Source organism: Phycodurus eques, chromosome 16 (genome assembly GCF_024500275.1).
Source record: "Phycodurus eques isolate BA_2022a chromosome 16, UOR_Pequ_1.1, whole genome shotgun sequence".
NCBI lineage: Eukaryota > Metazoa > Chordata > Actinopteri > Syngnathiformes > Syngnathidae > Phycodurus > Phycodurus eques.
In genome coordinates, this window is record NC_084540.1 from 8,124,420 (window position 1) to 8,140,633 (window position 16,214).

The 16,214-nt window shown below is 43.0% G+C and overlaps 1 protein-coding gene and 1 long non-coding RNA gene across 7 annotated transcripts in view; both read right to left on the reverse strand.

The window, feature by feature from the left end:
- The window catches only part of carm1 (coactivator-associated arginine methyltransferase 1), a 167,508-nt gene that overhangs the window by 115,267 nt on the left and 36,027 nt on the right, over positions 1–16,214 (reverse strand). For all 6 annotated transcript variants that reach the window (XM_061700023.1, XM_061700026.1, XM_061700022.1 and 3 more), the window contains one exon: positions 7,428–7,532. In XM_061700023.1, coding sequence (XP_061556007.1) covers positions 7,428–7,532 — 105 coding nt within the window. The remainder of the gene's footprint in view (positions 1–7,427; positions 7,533–16,214) is intronic.
- LOC133415210 (uncharacterized) lies at positions 12,236–13,401 on the reverse strand. Its single transcript, XR_009770101.1, has 3 exons — positions 12,689–13,401; positions 12,552–12,609; positions 12,236–12,461 (listed from the first exon to the last, which is right to left on the reverse strand). It is a non-coding gene; the product is annotated as an uncharacterized LOC133415210 (long non-coding RNA).

The following is a 16,214-nucleotide window of genomic DNA, read 5'->3' on the forward strand; positions in this document are numbered from 1 at the left end:
CCCGGGCAACTAAGGAGTGGCCCCGTAAGAACCTTTTCAAGGTCCTGGAGTGGCCTACCCAGTCTCCAGACCTCAACCCAATTGAAAATCTGTGGTGGGAGATGAAAGTCCGTGTAAGTCAGCAACAGCCCGAAAACATATGCAGATACATATGACAGATCGAGAGAAGATAGGCATACTTAAATATTTTTTAAACACTTATTTCAGTCGCTGTATTTGTTTAAAGGAAGAGTTAGCGAAGACTGCCTTGGAGGTGACAAAAGTATCAGATCCAGTGATGAAGCTGAAACTTGAAATTGAGGGTGTTATGTATAATGTAATTGTGGCTATGCCCCACGGGTAGGTTGTGACCTAGAGGTGAAAGAGAAATTCTGGAAGGAGCTAGACGAAGTAGTTCTTAGCATCACAGACAGAGAAAGAGTCGTGATTGGTGCAGATTGTAATGGACATGTTGGTGATGGAAACAGCGGTGATGAAGAACTGATGGGTAAGTTCAGCATCCAGGAAAGGAACCTGGGAGGGACAGATGGTGGTAGACTTTACAAAAAGGATAGAAATGGCTGTAGTGAACACTTTCTTCCAGAAAAGGCAGAAACATAGGGTGACTTACCAGGGCGGCGGTAGAAGCACGCGGTTGGATTACATTTTGTGCAGACGATGTAAGAAGGAGGTTACTGATTGTAAGGTAGTGGTAGGGGAGATTGTGGCTAGACAGCATAGGATGGTGATGTATAAGATAACTCTGGTGGTGGGGAAAAAGATTACGAAGACAAATGAAGAACAGAGAACCATGTGGTGGAAGCTGAGAAAGGAAGAGTGTCGTGCAGCTTTTCGAGAAGAGGTGAGACAGCTTCCAGCAAAACTGGACCACTACAGCCAAGGCGATCAGAGAGACAGGCAGGAGAGTACTTGGTATATCTTCTGGTAGGAAAGGGGAGAAGGAGACTCGGTGGTGGAACCTCAAAGTACAGGGAAAGAGGTTAGCTAAGAAGTGGGACACAGAGGACTGAGGAGAGGCAAAAGGGATACATGGAGATGCGACGTAAAGCGAAGATAGAGGTGGCAAAGGCTAAACGCGGCATATGATGCCATGTATGCCAGGTTGGATACTAAAGAAGGAGAAAAAGATCTATACTGATAGTGTAGTGGTACATTCCCCTGACTTCGGTGCAGGCAGCTTGGGTTCAGTTCCCGCTCAGTGACTGTGGGAAAGTGATTGTGAATGGTTGTCCGACTGACTGGCGACCAGTTATGGGTGTAGTCCACCTTTCGCCCGAAGTCGACTACGATAGGCTCCAGCATCCCACGACCCTGAACAGGATAAGCGGTATTGAGAATGGATGGATGGAAGAAGATCTATACAGGTTGGCCAGACAGAGGGATAGAGATGGGAAGGATATGCAGCAGGTTAGGGTGATTCATGATAGAGATGGAAATGTGTTGACTGGTGCCAGTAGTGTGCTGGATAGATTGAAAGAATACTTTGAGGAGTTGGTGAATGAGGAAAATGAGAGAGAAGGAAGACTAGAAGAGGTTGGTCCTGATGAAATACCTGTGGAGGTATGGAAACATCAAGGAGATGAGGAGGATCTCGGAGCAGGTGGCTGTAGAGTTTTTGACCAGCTTATTCAACAGAATTCTATTGGGTGAGAAGATGCCTGAGGAATTGAGGAAATATGTGCTGGTGCCCATTTTTAAGAACAAGGGTGATGTGCAGAGCTGTGGGAACTATGGAGGAATAAAGTTGATAAACCACACAATGAAGTTATGGAAAAGAGAACTGGAGGCGCAACTCAGGACAGAAGTGAGTATTTGCGAACAACAGTAAGGTTCCATGCCTAGAGTACCACAGATGCATTATTTCCCTTGAGGGTGTTAATGGAGAGAGAAGATCAGAAGGAGGTACATTTTGTCTGTAGATCTAGAGAAAGCCTATGACAGAGTACCTAGAGAGGAACTGTGGTACTTCATGCGGAAGTCTGGAGTGGCAGAGAAGTATCTCAGAATAGTTCAGGACATGTATGAGGTCAGCAGAACAACGGTGAGGTGTGCTGTCAGTGTGACAGAGGAGTTTATGGTGGAGGTGGTACTGCATCAGGATCAGCCCTGAGCTCCTTCCTGTTTGCAGTGGTTATAGATAGGCTGACAGATTAGGTTAGACTGGAATCCCTGTGCACCATGATGTTCACAGATGACATTGTGATCTATAGTGAGAGCAGGAAGCAGGTGGAGGAACAGTTTGAAAGGTGGAGGCATGCACTGGAAAGGAGAGGAATGAAGATTAGCCGAAGTAAGAGAACATATGTGCAAGAATGAGAGAGGTGAAAGGGGTAGAGTGAGCATACGGGGAGAAGAGATAGCGAGGGTGGAGGACTTTAAATACTTGGGGTCAATAGTCCAAAGTGAGGTAAGTGTAACTCACATACATACTCACAAGTAACCTCAATCAAAAATAAGACATCGTTTGGGGGGGAGGTGCTAACAGAGATTGTTAACCACCATCACCGATGCTGCTGTAGGCAGTGTATTGCATGGATATTGGCCAGGTGTGTCCTGTTGGGTACAGAAGAAAAAAACGCTACCAATGGAATGCTAAGCCCAAGAGCCTGAACTTCTGCTCAACAACATCCTCCTGCGGTTAGGTAGGGGATGTAGCAGCCAGTACTGTCGTGTAGTGGGATGTTGTGTTTGACTACAGATGTGCATCCAAAATCCAGGTCGTGCTCAGAAAATACCTCTGATAAGCTGTTGAGTTTCTCAGTGACCCGCTCCTTCCACTACGGTGAAATTGATGACTGACTGAAGTTGAAGTTCAGAGGGTGTTGATGGAGAAGTACAGAGAAGATCAGAAGGAACTTTGGTTGTTCGTTTTACACAATTATTTGTGTAAAACAAATGGTGAATTAAGATGAAGTGCAGTTCCTACTTACTTAATATTTTGTTCACTTTTGCACTACAAAATAATAAGGCGCCAGCCGCTAAAAAGTCAAATTTGTTCTCAGTGTAATTTTTACTGGTACACGTACTTACCAGAGCCACACACTAGATCAACTGTCCTCGTCCAAAACCCTTTAATACTCGCCGACTTAAAATAGCAAACGCCGCGGTGATAGTGAGTGGCAACCCAAAATGTAAAATCGAAGAGGTGGAAGACATTTTGCTACAATATGGAGCAATTGGGCGGCACAGTGGAAGACTGGTTAGAGCGTCAGCCTCATAGTTCTGAGGACCGGGGTTCAATCCCCGGCCCCGCCTGTGTGGAGTTTGCATGTTCTCCCCGTGCCTGCGTGGGTTTTCTCCGGGCATTCCGGTTTCCTCCCACATCCCAAAAACATGCATTAATTGGAGACTCTAAATTGCCCGTAGGTGTGACTGTGAGTGCGAATGGTTGTTTGTTTGTATGTGCCCTGCAATTGGCTGGCAACCAGTTCAGGGTGTACCCCGCCTCCTGCCCGATGACAGCTGGGATAGGCTCCAGCACCCCCGCGACCCTAGTGAGGAGAAGCGGCTCAGAAAATGGATGGATGGATGGATGGATGGAGGAATTGAGCATTCAGCACTTGGGAGCAAATACTATGATATGCTTGTTGTTGAATTTAAAACCGTTTTGGAATTTAATTTATTGGATCAAATATTGAATAAATTTAAACCTGCAAATGACGAACACTGCATTAAAAACGTATCTACTGTTTATGCTGTGAACATTGAGTGCCCTAAGACAAATAATTATTTAGCAGATCTAAAGAAAGTGACTAAATTATGTGGTCAAGATTTTACTGAAGTATTGCATGAACTAATGGCCCTAATCAATGATGATGTTACGACCTGCTAAGGCAGAAGGCACCGCAGAGGAAAAGGCTGCTAGACCTGAAATTAAAATGGCCAACGCCCCACCAATCCACAACTAGGCTGCTTTTTCTCCACTGCCTGCTGCACATCCTGCACTTAACATTAACATGTCTGCTGCTGATTTAAATCCAGAGGTGCAGAGGTATGTTGTCGAACACATTGTAAAGAGTGATAATATTAATGTACGCTCATCACACAGATTACGCATGCTCTCTGGAAACACACCCCGACCACAGAATTCAGTGAATTCCGATACATGGCCCTCTGCTGTGGATAACATCCACAAAGACCCAGCTGTATCTGATCTTCAAAAGATAGAGACAGATCCTGGGCAGCTTGCTGCCACTTGCTGTTGATATCGTGCGACATATCAGTCCGGGTCTACCTGCTGAAACGTACATCCATACATCCAGCATCTCTACTGAGATTATGGGACAGTACAGGACGGGGAGGAACTGCATGTGAAATTTACGGACACTGCAGGATGCTGGCGAGAAGTCCTTCACTTAATGACAAAGACTACAAGTACTCAGTCTTTCTGTGAAGCGTGAGGAGTCAAACCCAGTGAAGTGAACAGGCACCTGCTGAGCCAATTTTGCAGAGGATGCTGGGATAACACCCTCATTTCGGAGCTCTAGCTGAAACAACACAAAACAAACCCACCTTCATTTGCCAAACTGTTTCTGAAAAGAGAGGAAGACAGTGTAGCCAGCAAAACTCAACGGATGAAACTACATCTGGGAACAGTCTGTGCAGTCTCAGTTGGCAGTTGAAGAGGAGAATTGAGTTTGTGTTGTTCTGTCCACTCTCACAAAACAAATCGCAGATATACAGAAACAGCTGGCTGCATTGACAACCTCCCGGTCTCATCAGTCCTGTGCTCCGAAAGGCTTAATCCCAAAGTCACACCAGAAATCCAGAACAGCTTTAAATATGCCACCTTCCAGTCCAAAGCTTGATTTTTTTTTTCGCTGTGGTGAAGGCGGACACATAAAACCACAATGTGGGAACAGTCCAAACCAAGTGCTTGTGAACTCAAAGCACAATTGTTCAATGAAAGAAAACAAGAATGGCAGCAGCATAATGCATCTTCTCAAGAACCTTTAAACGAGACTCAGTTCCTGTCGTGGGACACACAGGAGCTGTGCAGGACCCACAATGTTCCGCAGAGAAGAGGAAGGAAACTCTTCACTGTGCAGACCTACAGCCGGTAAATCCAGGTCTAATGACAAAGCTGCCTTGTGGACTGATTGAGTCAAGGTGCACAGCAGACGTCACTATTGCAGGTCACACCTACCAGTTCCTGCTCGACACTGGATTACAGGTGACTACAATACCTGTGTCCTTTTATAACAGAAACCTCCACGAACAATCAATACAACCACTCCATGATCTGCTGCATGTTGAAGGTGCTGCAGGTCAGAACGTCCCTTACCTTGGCTACATTGAAATTTCGGTCAAGTTTTCCAAAGACTTTGTTGGCGAAGGCTGTGACATATCGACACTTTCTCTTGTGGTTCGAGATGCACACTCTGACATACCAGCAACTATTCATGTCGGCATTAACACATTGGAGCCACTTTATGAACAATATCTTGGTGAACAATCCAGATTCCAACCCAGAGCCCATGATTCAGATTGTGCATCGATTATCGAAAACTTAATCTCCAGCTGGAAGAATCATTCCCATGCCTTTCCGATTCTAAATGATTCTGTCCTTGATCTCAAGTCTGGTTATAAGATTGAGATGTCTGACGAAGATAAGCCAAAGACCGCCTTTGTAACTCCTCTCAGTTTTTGATAGTTTAATCGGATGCCCCAAGGTGTCACTAATGCACCAAGTTTATTCCAACGCTTGATGGAACGTATGGTTGATCTTCATCTGAAATAAGTGCTTGTGTTCCTGGATGATGATCATATTTTCTGCCACCATGGAGGAGCACGAGCGTGAGCGCATGAGAATTCTGAACCAGTTATACGAATATGGGCTGAAGTTGTCACCTGAGAAATGTCGCACATAAGTTTGCTACCTGGGCCACTTAGTGTCCGAAAACACTGTTCAAACAGATGGAGACAGAAAAGATCGAAACTATAAAAACCTGCCCAATTCCCACAACACAGACAACTGAGGTCCTTCCTGGCTTTGCGGGATATTACCGCCAATTTATTAAAGATTACTCTGTCATAGCCAAGCCACTCAATGACCTGACTCGTGGGTACACACCTGCCCAAAAATCAAAGAATCAAAAGTCCAAGAAAAGACCATTTTACCATCCAAACCAGTCTTTTGGAGAATGATGGAGTACCAGCTGCCAGCATGCCTTCTAGGCACTGATAGAGAAGTGAACAACTGCTCCAGCGCGAGGGTTTGCAGATCCCTCCCGTCCGTACATCTTTCACACCGATGCCAGCGTGAGTGGGCTAGGACCTGCACTTTACCAGGAACAAGAGGGCAAACCGCGAGTGGTAGTCTACGCCAGCCGGGGACTATCACAAAGTGTGAGACATTACCCAGCCCACAACCTTAAATTTCTTGCCCTTAAATGAAGCGTGACAGAGAAATTCCAAGACTACTTGTACAGAGCAGATTTCACAGTGGTTACAGACAGCAACCCGCTGACCTACATCCTCAGTTCAGCAAAGTTGAATGCACAGGACATCACTGGTTAGCTACCTTGTCCACTTATTCCTTTAAGCCGCTGTATCGGGCCAGCAAGCAAAATTACGATGCTCTTTCACGACGTCCTCATCTGTGTTTCAGTGATGAATCTCCAAGAGACCGTGAATTCATCCACTAGTACATCTCCCAGCATACAGCCGACTTCAATGCCATCTCAGAGGAAATGGTTAACACAATCTGCCAAAGTCGTCTGGCCAAAGTCACCCTGCCAGATGACAGAGGTCAGATTGGTCTCACACTTATTGAGTCCATGTTGATCTCAGCTGACACCATTCCTGACAGTTACAGCGCTGAAGACCTTTACCATCTGCCAGTCATCCCTTCTCTCGACATCAAAGAAGAGCAGCACGCTGATCCCTGCATTCGAGAGCTAATCACCATCTTGAGACTGGAGAGAAGAGCCAGGTCTCAGATCATGGTTGTGGTAACGGTCAAAATGAAGTGGTTTTCCTAGGGGAAGAGGGTTAGGAGCCCTCACTATAAGAAAACTGGACACTCTGAGTCGAACAAATGATCAAATTAAAATAAAGCCTTTGTTTTTTTGTTTTTTTAATTTAATTGACCTATTGTCTGCTACTGCTTGTTGCTGATAAACTTCATGTTCACAGTAACCTATTTTGCAAATATCATCTCGAGTCACTGTCAATCAAAAATACAGTATGCCATGGTAATGCTGTACCACCTCAAAAAAATGGTATGACCAAAACATGTGCTCGTGCGGCTAACAGAAAAAGTTGGTCACACCAGTGCTACTAGTGCAAAAGTTAGTGTATGGACACACAGATTTAATATGAAACTGTTAATTGACTTTGCTGTATCATTTCTAGCCCATAAACAAATTAATATTTTCAAGTTAAATGAATCATGATGTGTTAAAAATAATTTAAAACATCATTACCTTGTCTTTGAAGTCGACGTGGTTCTGCAAAATAGCCCGTTGGTAGGTCCCTGTACGCACATAGTCCTGCATCATATTTTGTTGTTGTGAGAGGTAGCCATAAAACTGCAAGTATTAAAAAAGAAAAAAAGCCTATTGAGTATTGTTCAAACAATAACGGATAAAACATTTGTGGCCGAGCAAGCATCAAATTTGCCCACCTCTGATTTTATGTGAATTTAATGTGTGTATTCATTAATATCTGAATGGCAGTCATTTTTTAATTCAGCAGCATGTGTGCGAGAAATTAAAGGTATTATTTGTGACATGTACCAAGTATAGCCAAAGTGTTCTTGAGTAAAGCCATCACTGAGAACCATTAGGCAGCAACCATGTCATGCCCAGGGATCTAATCCAGATCTTGTGTCATCACCGGATTGTGTTTTCTGTTGTGTATAGTGCTGTGATTTGTTCGCCTGTCCCTTTCAGACAGAACTCTCCAAAGCAGGAGACTGTACTCATAGAGTGCCGTTGCAGTTTTACCCTTTACGACAATTAGATGTCTGGTGATGTGAGACCAAGAGCCACATTTGTTTCAGAAACAATCAGGTGCGGATGTAGTCTTCAATGTTTAAAATTCATACGCTAATCGTGCCTGGCAGCATACGACCTCTGATACTGGATCGGAAGACGGAACATTTGTGATTTGCTTTCCAAATCCATCATTCCTCCATCGGTACTTTACAAATAGAAGAGCAAGTCAGTAAAAATATATAAAACCCAACTTATATTACCAGTATTTAAGTAAGGTCAAGTTTATTTGTTCAGCCCTTAATCACAAAAGAGTCTCAAAAGAGCGTCACAGGCCCACAGTTGACAAAGATCGGTGACATCCGTAGATATAAACCCCTCACTCAACCAGGCAAGGAAAAACTCAAAACCCCTTCTCGGGGGAAAAAAAACTTGAGAAGGGAACAGAGATGGAGGAATTCCCCTTCCAGGATAACCAGGATAATCTTTCTCTGTTTCATGTTCCAGAGAAAGGGGGTATCGCTCAATTCCACCACAATTGCTACAGAGTGAATGAATCCTAGCTTTGGAGTGTTTCTGTGTAGCCATCCAATATACATTACCTTTGTGAAATGAGTTACAGAAAGTTACAACCCTGCCACTCTAGACTTATGGGTGGGCAATTGTTTTTCCCAAAGGGGCCATATGAGAAACTCAGAAGGTGTTGAGGGCAGGGTCTGACATTAATAGTGGCCTGATGGCCCGGGGCCAGTATGGAGCTGTGTGGCCACTACGTACCTTACAGACACTGGCCTGACCGGCATTAATAAATTCATTAATAAATATGATAAAGTCAACACATTCTTAGAGGTGCATGGTACAAACGGAAAATCGGAAGATGTTATGAATTTGGCCGAAGGTATAGATTTGTACTTCACCGACCAATCGCAATAATGTTTGTTGATTGTCATCGAATCTGCATTAACGTAAAACTTCAAGCATGTCTGAATACGATGCAGGCAGCTCCTCCAGAGCTCAGGAGGTTAAAACCTCCTGACTTCAACTTATATTGTAAAATTCCATATCTTCTTTATCTGATCCAGATTACTTAAATCTACTATTTATATGGGAGAAGAAAAAAAAAAACGTGTTCACTGCATTGTAAACTGACATTTTTACGTCATTCCGTGTGCAAAAGTCGCGAGAATGTGACGTAACACCATCCCTCATTCGGGCGAAAGGGAGGAACTGACGTCACAGCTAATGCAGCTACTAGCTAGCACATTCCCTTACATTTGAGCAAGCTTAGTTTGTTAAAAATGCATTGGTAGGAATTGCAACCGTGTCAGGTGGTCAGGTACGCTCTTAAGTACTCCGCAGGCTGTCGCGAGCCTACTGAGCACTCGAGTAGCTAGCGGCTAGCGCCGGCGAGCTAGCGCCGTTTTGTACCATTTAATCAATAGCAGCGGAATAAATTTATCATATTATAGTAGCGATTGAACATGATTTCAGGATGGTGCTGATGTTGGTGGAAACAGTACAGTATATGATGGTAAGGATAGTATCGAGTACAGGTCTTGCAGCCGAGCTGCTGCCGGCGACAGCTGTCCGGCAGCCGCAGCAGCGTTGGTCATGCCGGAAGCCTTGGATAACTACAGAGGCACTTCAAAATAAAAGCTTAACAATTCTGAGGGTACTGAATCGTTCGCAAATGGACTGATCTTGTTTGTCCTATTGCGACCGATTCAATGATCTGAGAGTGAAATGGCCTGGACGAATGAGAATGTTCTCAGGCAAAAGCCAAACAATTGATTAATCGCCAATGGTGGCGCATTTATTTTGAAATTGACAGTTGGCATCTGCGAGTGTTGCCGAGGTGCTTGTTTTTTTAAACTGTTGTGTTGCTTTGATGTTAATTTCAGTCGACAGCAGAGTGCGATATTACCCAACATCTATGCCTCCCAGAATAGGTGAAAATGGATGCATTTAAAAAAAAATCTTATTCCGCAAACACAATATTAATCAGAATATCACGTTTAGACTAATGGGGCGCATACAAAATATTCTTGCGCAAATGTTTTCCCCCTTTAAATGAGTTGCAGAGCCGCTCCTCTTAAGTCACTAATCATCACCTCCGCGACAAATCAGCTACACCTCTGACAAGTATCATTATTCCGAAAGGAGGAAGAATAGTTATTAACAGAATATGGAGAAGCCATGCTACCACTAACTATAGTGAAATGCCATCGCAAAACAACGGAATAAGTGTTTGGGTCCTACAGTATACTTCTCATTTAAGTCTGGCCGAAACCGCTACGATGGAACGTAACCAACTATGAACAGCAAATTAGTAGGCAAATATGTAAGGGTCTAGAGAGAGGAAAATAATACACAGCCACACAGGACAAGTCCGAAAACCGGAAAGCTGGGATAGGCTCCAGCACGCCCGCGACACTAGTGAAGATAAGCAGTATAGAAAATGGATGGATGTTATTGCATACGTCAGCCAAGAGGAGGGGCCCCTAAGGTTAAAAGTATATTAATATAGTTATACTATCAGCAATGTTGTTTGTTTGCACAGTAGAGTGCTGTGTAGTCTTTTTATAAATGCACAATAAATGTCAAAATTACATCTTATTTTACTTTTTTTGTTTTTATCAATTGAGACTCAAGACTTAACTGTCATTCAGGGATGCACGTTTATGCAGAATGAACTTTCGTATTTAAATTTAGCTTTGCTAAAGGACCATACTACCCATTCAGAAATATCCATCCATCCATTTTCAGAGCCACTTCTCCTCACTAGGGTCGCGGGCGTGCTGGAGCCTAACCCAGCTATCATCGGGCAGGAGGCGGGGTACAACCTGAACTGGTTGCCAGCCAATCGCAGGGCACATACAAACAACCATTCGTACTACGGGCAATTCAGAGTTGTCAATTAACCTACCATGCATGTTTTTGGGACGTGGGAGGAAACCCACACAAGCACGGGGAGAACATGCAAACTCCACACAGGCGGGGCTGGGGATTGAACCCCATTCCTCAGAACTGTGAAGCAGATGCTCTAACCAGTCCACCAATGTGCCGCCTCAAAAATATCCATCCATCCATTTTCTGAGCCGGTTCTCCTCACTAGGGTCGCAGGCGTGCTGGAACCATCCCAGCCATCATCGGGGAGGAGGCGGGGTACACCCTCTACTGGTTGCCAGCCAATCGTAGGGCACATATCTGTATATAAAACTATTATTGTAGATTAGAATAACGATATAGTGCCAAGGCATTGCACTGAACAAATTAAATCAAAATTGAAATTATAAAAAATAAGTTGTCAATATTTTGTCACTCAAAACTCTTCGAAGAGGGGCTTTTTGAAGTTGATTCTAATAATATAAATAAATATAAATTATATATCAATCATTAAAACTCATCATATCATTAATATATGGGGCCAGTATGGGTACTGACAAAAAAATGAGACTTCTATTGAGGACAGAATGCATCTGAGACATAACACGCATGCGCACAAAAAATATGACGTCACATTGCAGAAACACGAGGTGCCGTGTTTACAGAGGTACATATGGGCCCAAGCTTAGGTCTCATCATGAGGCATTTGTGGTAATTTCAGGACTTTGTGCAACTGGAGCCAACATTTTCTTATATTTGTCAGTTCAAAAGCATGTATTCGACATGGACTGTTTTCTGCTGCTTCGTCCGCCGTTGCTTTTGTGGCGTGTCTGTTTTGTCGAACAATTGTGACGTTTGTCACCTTTTGATGACAAATAGTCGGATGAGCACGACGTGAGCATTTATATGCACTCAAATCAGATACATATATGATTTACATCCACATATGAAAAAGGCCTGGGTCGGATATAAATAAATAAACAAACAAATAAATAAAATGTACTTGTTCTGTTCACATTAACTCATTTACTGCCAGCCATTTCGTGAGCAGCGAACTCCTAGACTGCCAGGCATTTTCAAGCTCCACAGAATATTGTGTACTATGACTATGTAAACACCAAAACCACCAAAAGAAAGATCACTCTCTTCTTTCATCAGAAAAAAAGGTTCACCTCTCGCTTATACCGTTCTTTACTAACCAGCAGTCAAATATAGGCAAATATCAGACAAATCTGTTTCTGGAGGCAGAAAACTGAGAAAACAGGCTATTGTGAACGAAGACAGATCAAGTAGAACAATGACTTTGACACCAATATTCTGAACATATTCATATTCTGAATATTCATCTGAACATAAAACAAAAGTGAGAAAGTACTTTTGACAAAAATAATTTATTTACAAGTATAACTGCACAGAATTTACATGAGACAAAATTGCATGAACAAATGGGACTCCCACACTTGCCCTTTCTTCCTCCTAATTCTCCTCCTTTACAAATAGTCCAGGTTTTTATTACCTTGCACATAAAATCTAGCAAAACCTTCTCCACATCTGGATTTTATTCTTTGGTGGTGGTGAATGGGATCTTGTGGTTGTCATTGTCCTACCACCACTCCCTACTTCTGTTCGAAGCACAACCTTTGTAGTTTAGAAATATAACTATTACTATAACAGTACATTGTTAAAATTGCTGGAGTGGGACGTGGAGGAAAGAAAACTATCAATTACCTTTTTTTGTTGGCACTGCGTACTAGAATGGGAGTCGAACAGCTGCTGGATGAATAACCTGTAAGTTTAAAAAATACATATGATTACTAGAGAATACTTTTTATTGATATGTTTTGCAAGGGTAAAAAAAACATTACTTTTCTTTGTCGCAATCCTAAAAGACATTCAACTCGCAGGTGTTGAATGACTGCAAGATGGAGGAGCTGGAAATTGAAAATTCAAATCAGTACTGGCAACAGATGTTACATTGTAATGTGAACTAGTGGGACAAAATTGTGTTTATGTAACAAGAATTGAAGGAGAGTGTTTGATCGCTAAATGTAGCTCACGCAAGCTGCAAACGAGTTACCTTCGTCTCCATATCATCTGGAGGATGCTCTGAATGAACCTCAGCTGCTTCCAGGCGATCCAGAGGGAGTTCACTCATCACGATTCCAGATCCCATTTACTCAAATCCTGGTCGGCAGACGATCAGCTGGCAAGCGGTCAAGAGCATCTTGCCATATGGCCCAGCATTTTCAGCGATAGCTTTGCTAAAAAGGGATCGGCTCAGAGCGTCAGCCTTTACTCCCCCGCATGAACTAAGGCGCCATTCCTGTCGGTCACAGGAATATTTCTGCTTTGGCGGAATAAATTTCTAGTACCGAAAGCTTTTTTTTTTTTTAGATTTTTAAAAAAAAATTATTTTGTCTCTCTTTTCCGCCATTATGCTTGCATTTTCTCATTGTCTCCTCGTCGCCGCCTCCGCCTTCTTCTTCCTCTGACGGAGGGACATTTACCCCAAGGCATTGTTGTCCTCTACAGTGTGCCATTCCTCATTGCAGTTATCCAGAAGCGTGATGATCACACATAAACTGCGCAAGACCCACCCCCACCCATCCCCGTTAAAAAAAAAACATTGACATTGGCAGGGAATAGCTCAATTCTGAATGACATCTTTGGACAGCATTGGCAGGGACTGAGTTAATAAGAGCTGTTTGGACCCTGGACAACCGGTGTCAGAGTTTGGTCTTATTGCCGCCAGTAAGTGATTCGTTTCCAGTGAGGATTGGACTCCGCCAAGGCTGCCCTTTGTCACAGATTCTGTTCATTACCTTTATGGACAGTTTCTCGGTGGTGAGGTGTTCCATACACATCCTACCAGGAGGAGGCCCCGGGGCCGATGACCCAGGACACGCTGGAGAGACTATGTCTCCCGGCTGTCCTGGGAACACCTCGGAACGGAATCTCCCCAGAAGAGCTGGAAGAAATGGTTGGGGAGAAGGAAGCCTGGGCCCTGCTTCCCTCCTTAAGCCTCATCCTCCTGTGACTCGACCCCTGATCAGCGGAAGAAAATGGATGTATGGATGGATTTTAAAGGTGCTTGAAGTGCTCATTTCCTTTTTTCTTTAAAAGAAAATTCAACAAAGATGGCAGCCACTTGTCACGTTGCTACTCAATGGTCAAGCTTCTTCATGCTTCGAGGAGTTGGTGTCATATTATTGTCCTGTTCAGTCAATGCGGCCTTGCTGACTGCCTTTTACTTAAAGTGCCTGTAAATGGCCCAAAACAATGTCTTGTAAATTTGACACACCACAGAGAAGTGTTTTAAAAAGTTCGCCAAATTTCAATGAATAAAAAAAAATAAATAAATAAAATTCACCAAGACTCTAAAATCATGAATAAGGCCCGGCCTCAAGCTACAGTACTGTGTGGACATGTACCCTCAAGGCGCTGGAGACTGCCTTTCACCTGTCAAATACGTTCACTTATACGCCTGCTGCTCAAGTGTCTGTAGTCCGCTCCTGACTGAATAACGTGTGCCGCTGTGTTGAATAAACAATTAACTTTCCCGTGTCTTTATTATGTGGGAACCCACACACACGTATTTGACACCCGCCACGGTCGAGCGAGCTCCTTAACTAGTTAGCTTGCGGGCTAGCGTAACCTGGAAACCCATTCTGCATTGTTGTTCACACTTGCCAGTGTGACAGAGCCACCTCCATGAACAACGACGGAAGGAGCTCCAAAGATAAAATTTGGATTCAAGGATTATGTTGTCAATCAAGTCTGCAAAAAGACGATGGTAACCGGCATAGCTTGCAACTCGCGCATTAAAGACAACAGCAATGACGTCGAACTTCCGTCAGTACAAAACTCTCAAAGACAGGTAAGGTCATTTAACACTTTCGCGAGCTTGTCAAACATTAAGTTTCACAGAATGGTTTTGGATGATTAAAAATAAAAAAGATGTGATTGTGAACATTTTAGTCCAGCTAAATAACGTAAATGGGGGTGGGACGGTTAATGATAATTGTTGACAAAAATGAATTCCACTATTACTAAGTACAGTACAAATTGTGAGTAGCTATGTGTGAAAATACATTTTCGTACTACTGAACGTGTTTATTGTGTCACTGTTAAAATGTCATCTGTTGTGTCAGATCTGTGACAAAGCTGTCTGCGCCGTTTTTAAAATGGAGACCACAAGATATGAAACAACTTTTGATCTAATCACACTTGACAGTTGTCCAGAGTCAGTGGCTCTAAATGAGACTATTTCTAAACACAGCCACCCTAGTTATGAGAGCAAGTGCACACGTAAGGAACCTCTGTTTATTTTTACTTCTCTCGAAAACATTTCCTGCCAAGTGAGTTGTACAGGTCATGTGTCACAAAGGTGAAAAAGTATTTAATACATTTGGCTTTTGTTTAATGGTGTTCTCTTAGGAACTGTAGGAGTTACAAAGCTGTCACCACAAAACAGAATAGTTTGTTCAGAAATAAAGTTAAATTGTGTTTGAAATACATTAAAATAATTCAGTGCAATGAATTAAATCAATCATAATCTCAGTTGTTGTTCATTTAACTTTTATAAGGTGTGAATACTTTTTTAGAGTTATGATTTGTGAAAAACATTTTTTTATTACCACTCCAATATATGCTGTGACTGGAGCAAGATTGTACTCTGCATTCGGAAAGTATTCACAGCACTTATTTTTTTTCACATTTTGTTATGTTGCAGTCTCATTCCAAAATGGAATAAATTCATTTTTCTAAAAATTCTACACACAACACCCCATAACGACATGAAAAGAATTACGGGGAAATTTTTTGAAAACGTATTTTTTTTTAAACTAACAAATCTCATGTACATAAGTATTCACAGCCTTTGCATCGAAGCTCAAAATTGAGCTCAGGTGCATCATGTTTCCACTGATCATCATTGATAGGTTCCTACAGCTTAATCGGAGTCCACCTGTGGTAAATTCAGTTGATTGGATATGATCTGGAAAGGCACACACTTGTCTACATAAGGTCCCACAGGTGACAGAAAAACCAAGCATTAAATCAAAGGAAATGTCTGTAGACCTCTGAGACAGGATTGTCTTGAGGTACAAATCTGAGGAAGGGGACAGAAAATGTTCTGCTGCTTTGAGGGGTCCAATGAGCACAGTGGCCTCCACCATCCGCAAATGGGAGAAGTCCGAGCTCCAGTGGTGCTCTGTGGCGAGAGGAGAACCTTCCAGAAGGACAACCATCTCTACAGCATTCCACCAATCAGGCCTGTATGGTGGAGTGGCCAGACGGAAGCCATTTCTTACTAAAAGGCACATGGCAGCCCACCTGGAATTTGCCAAAAGGTACCTGAAAGACTCTCAGACCATGACAAAAGAAAATTCT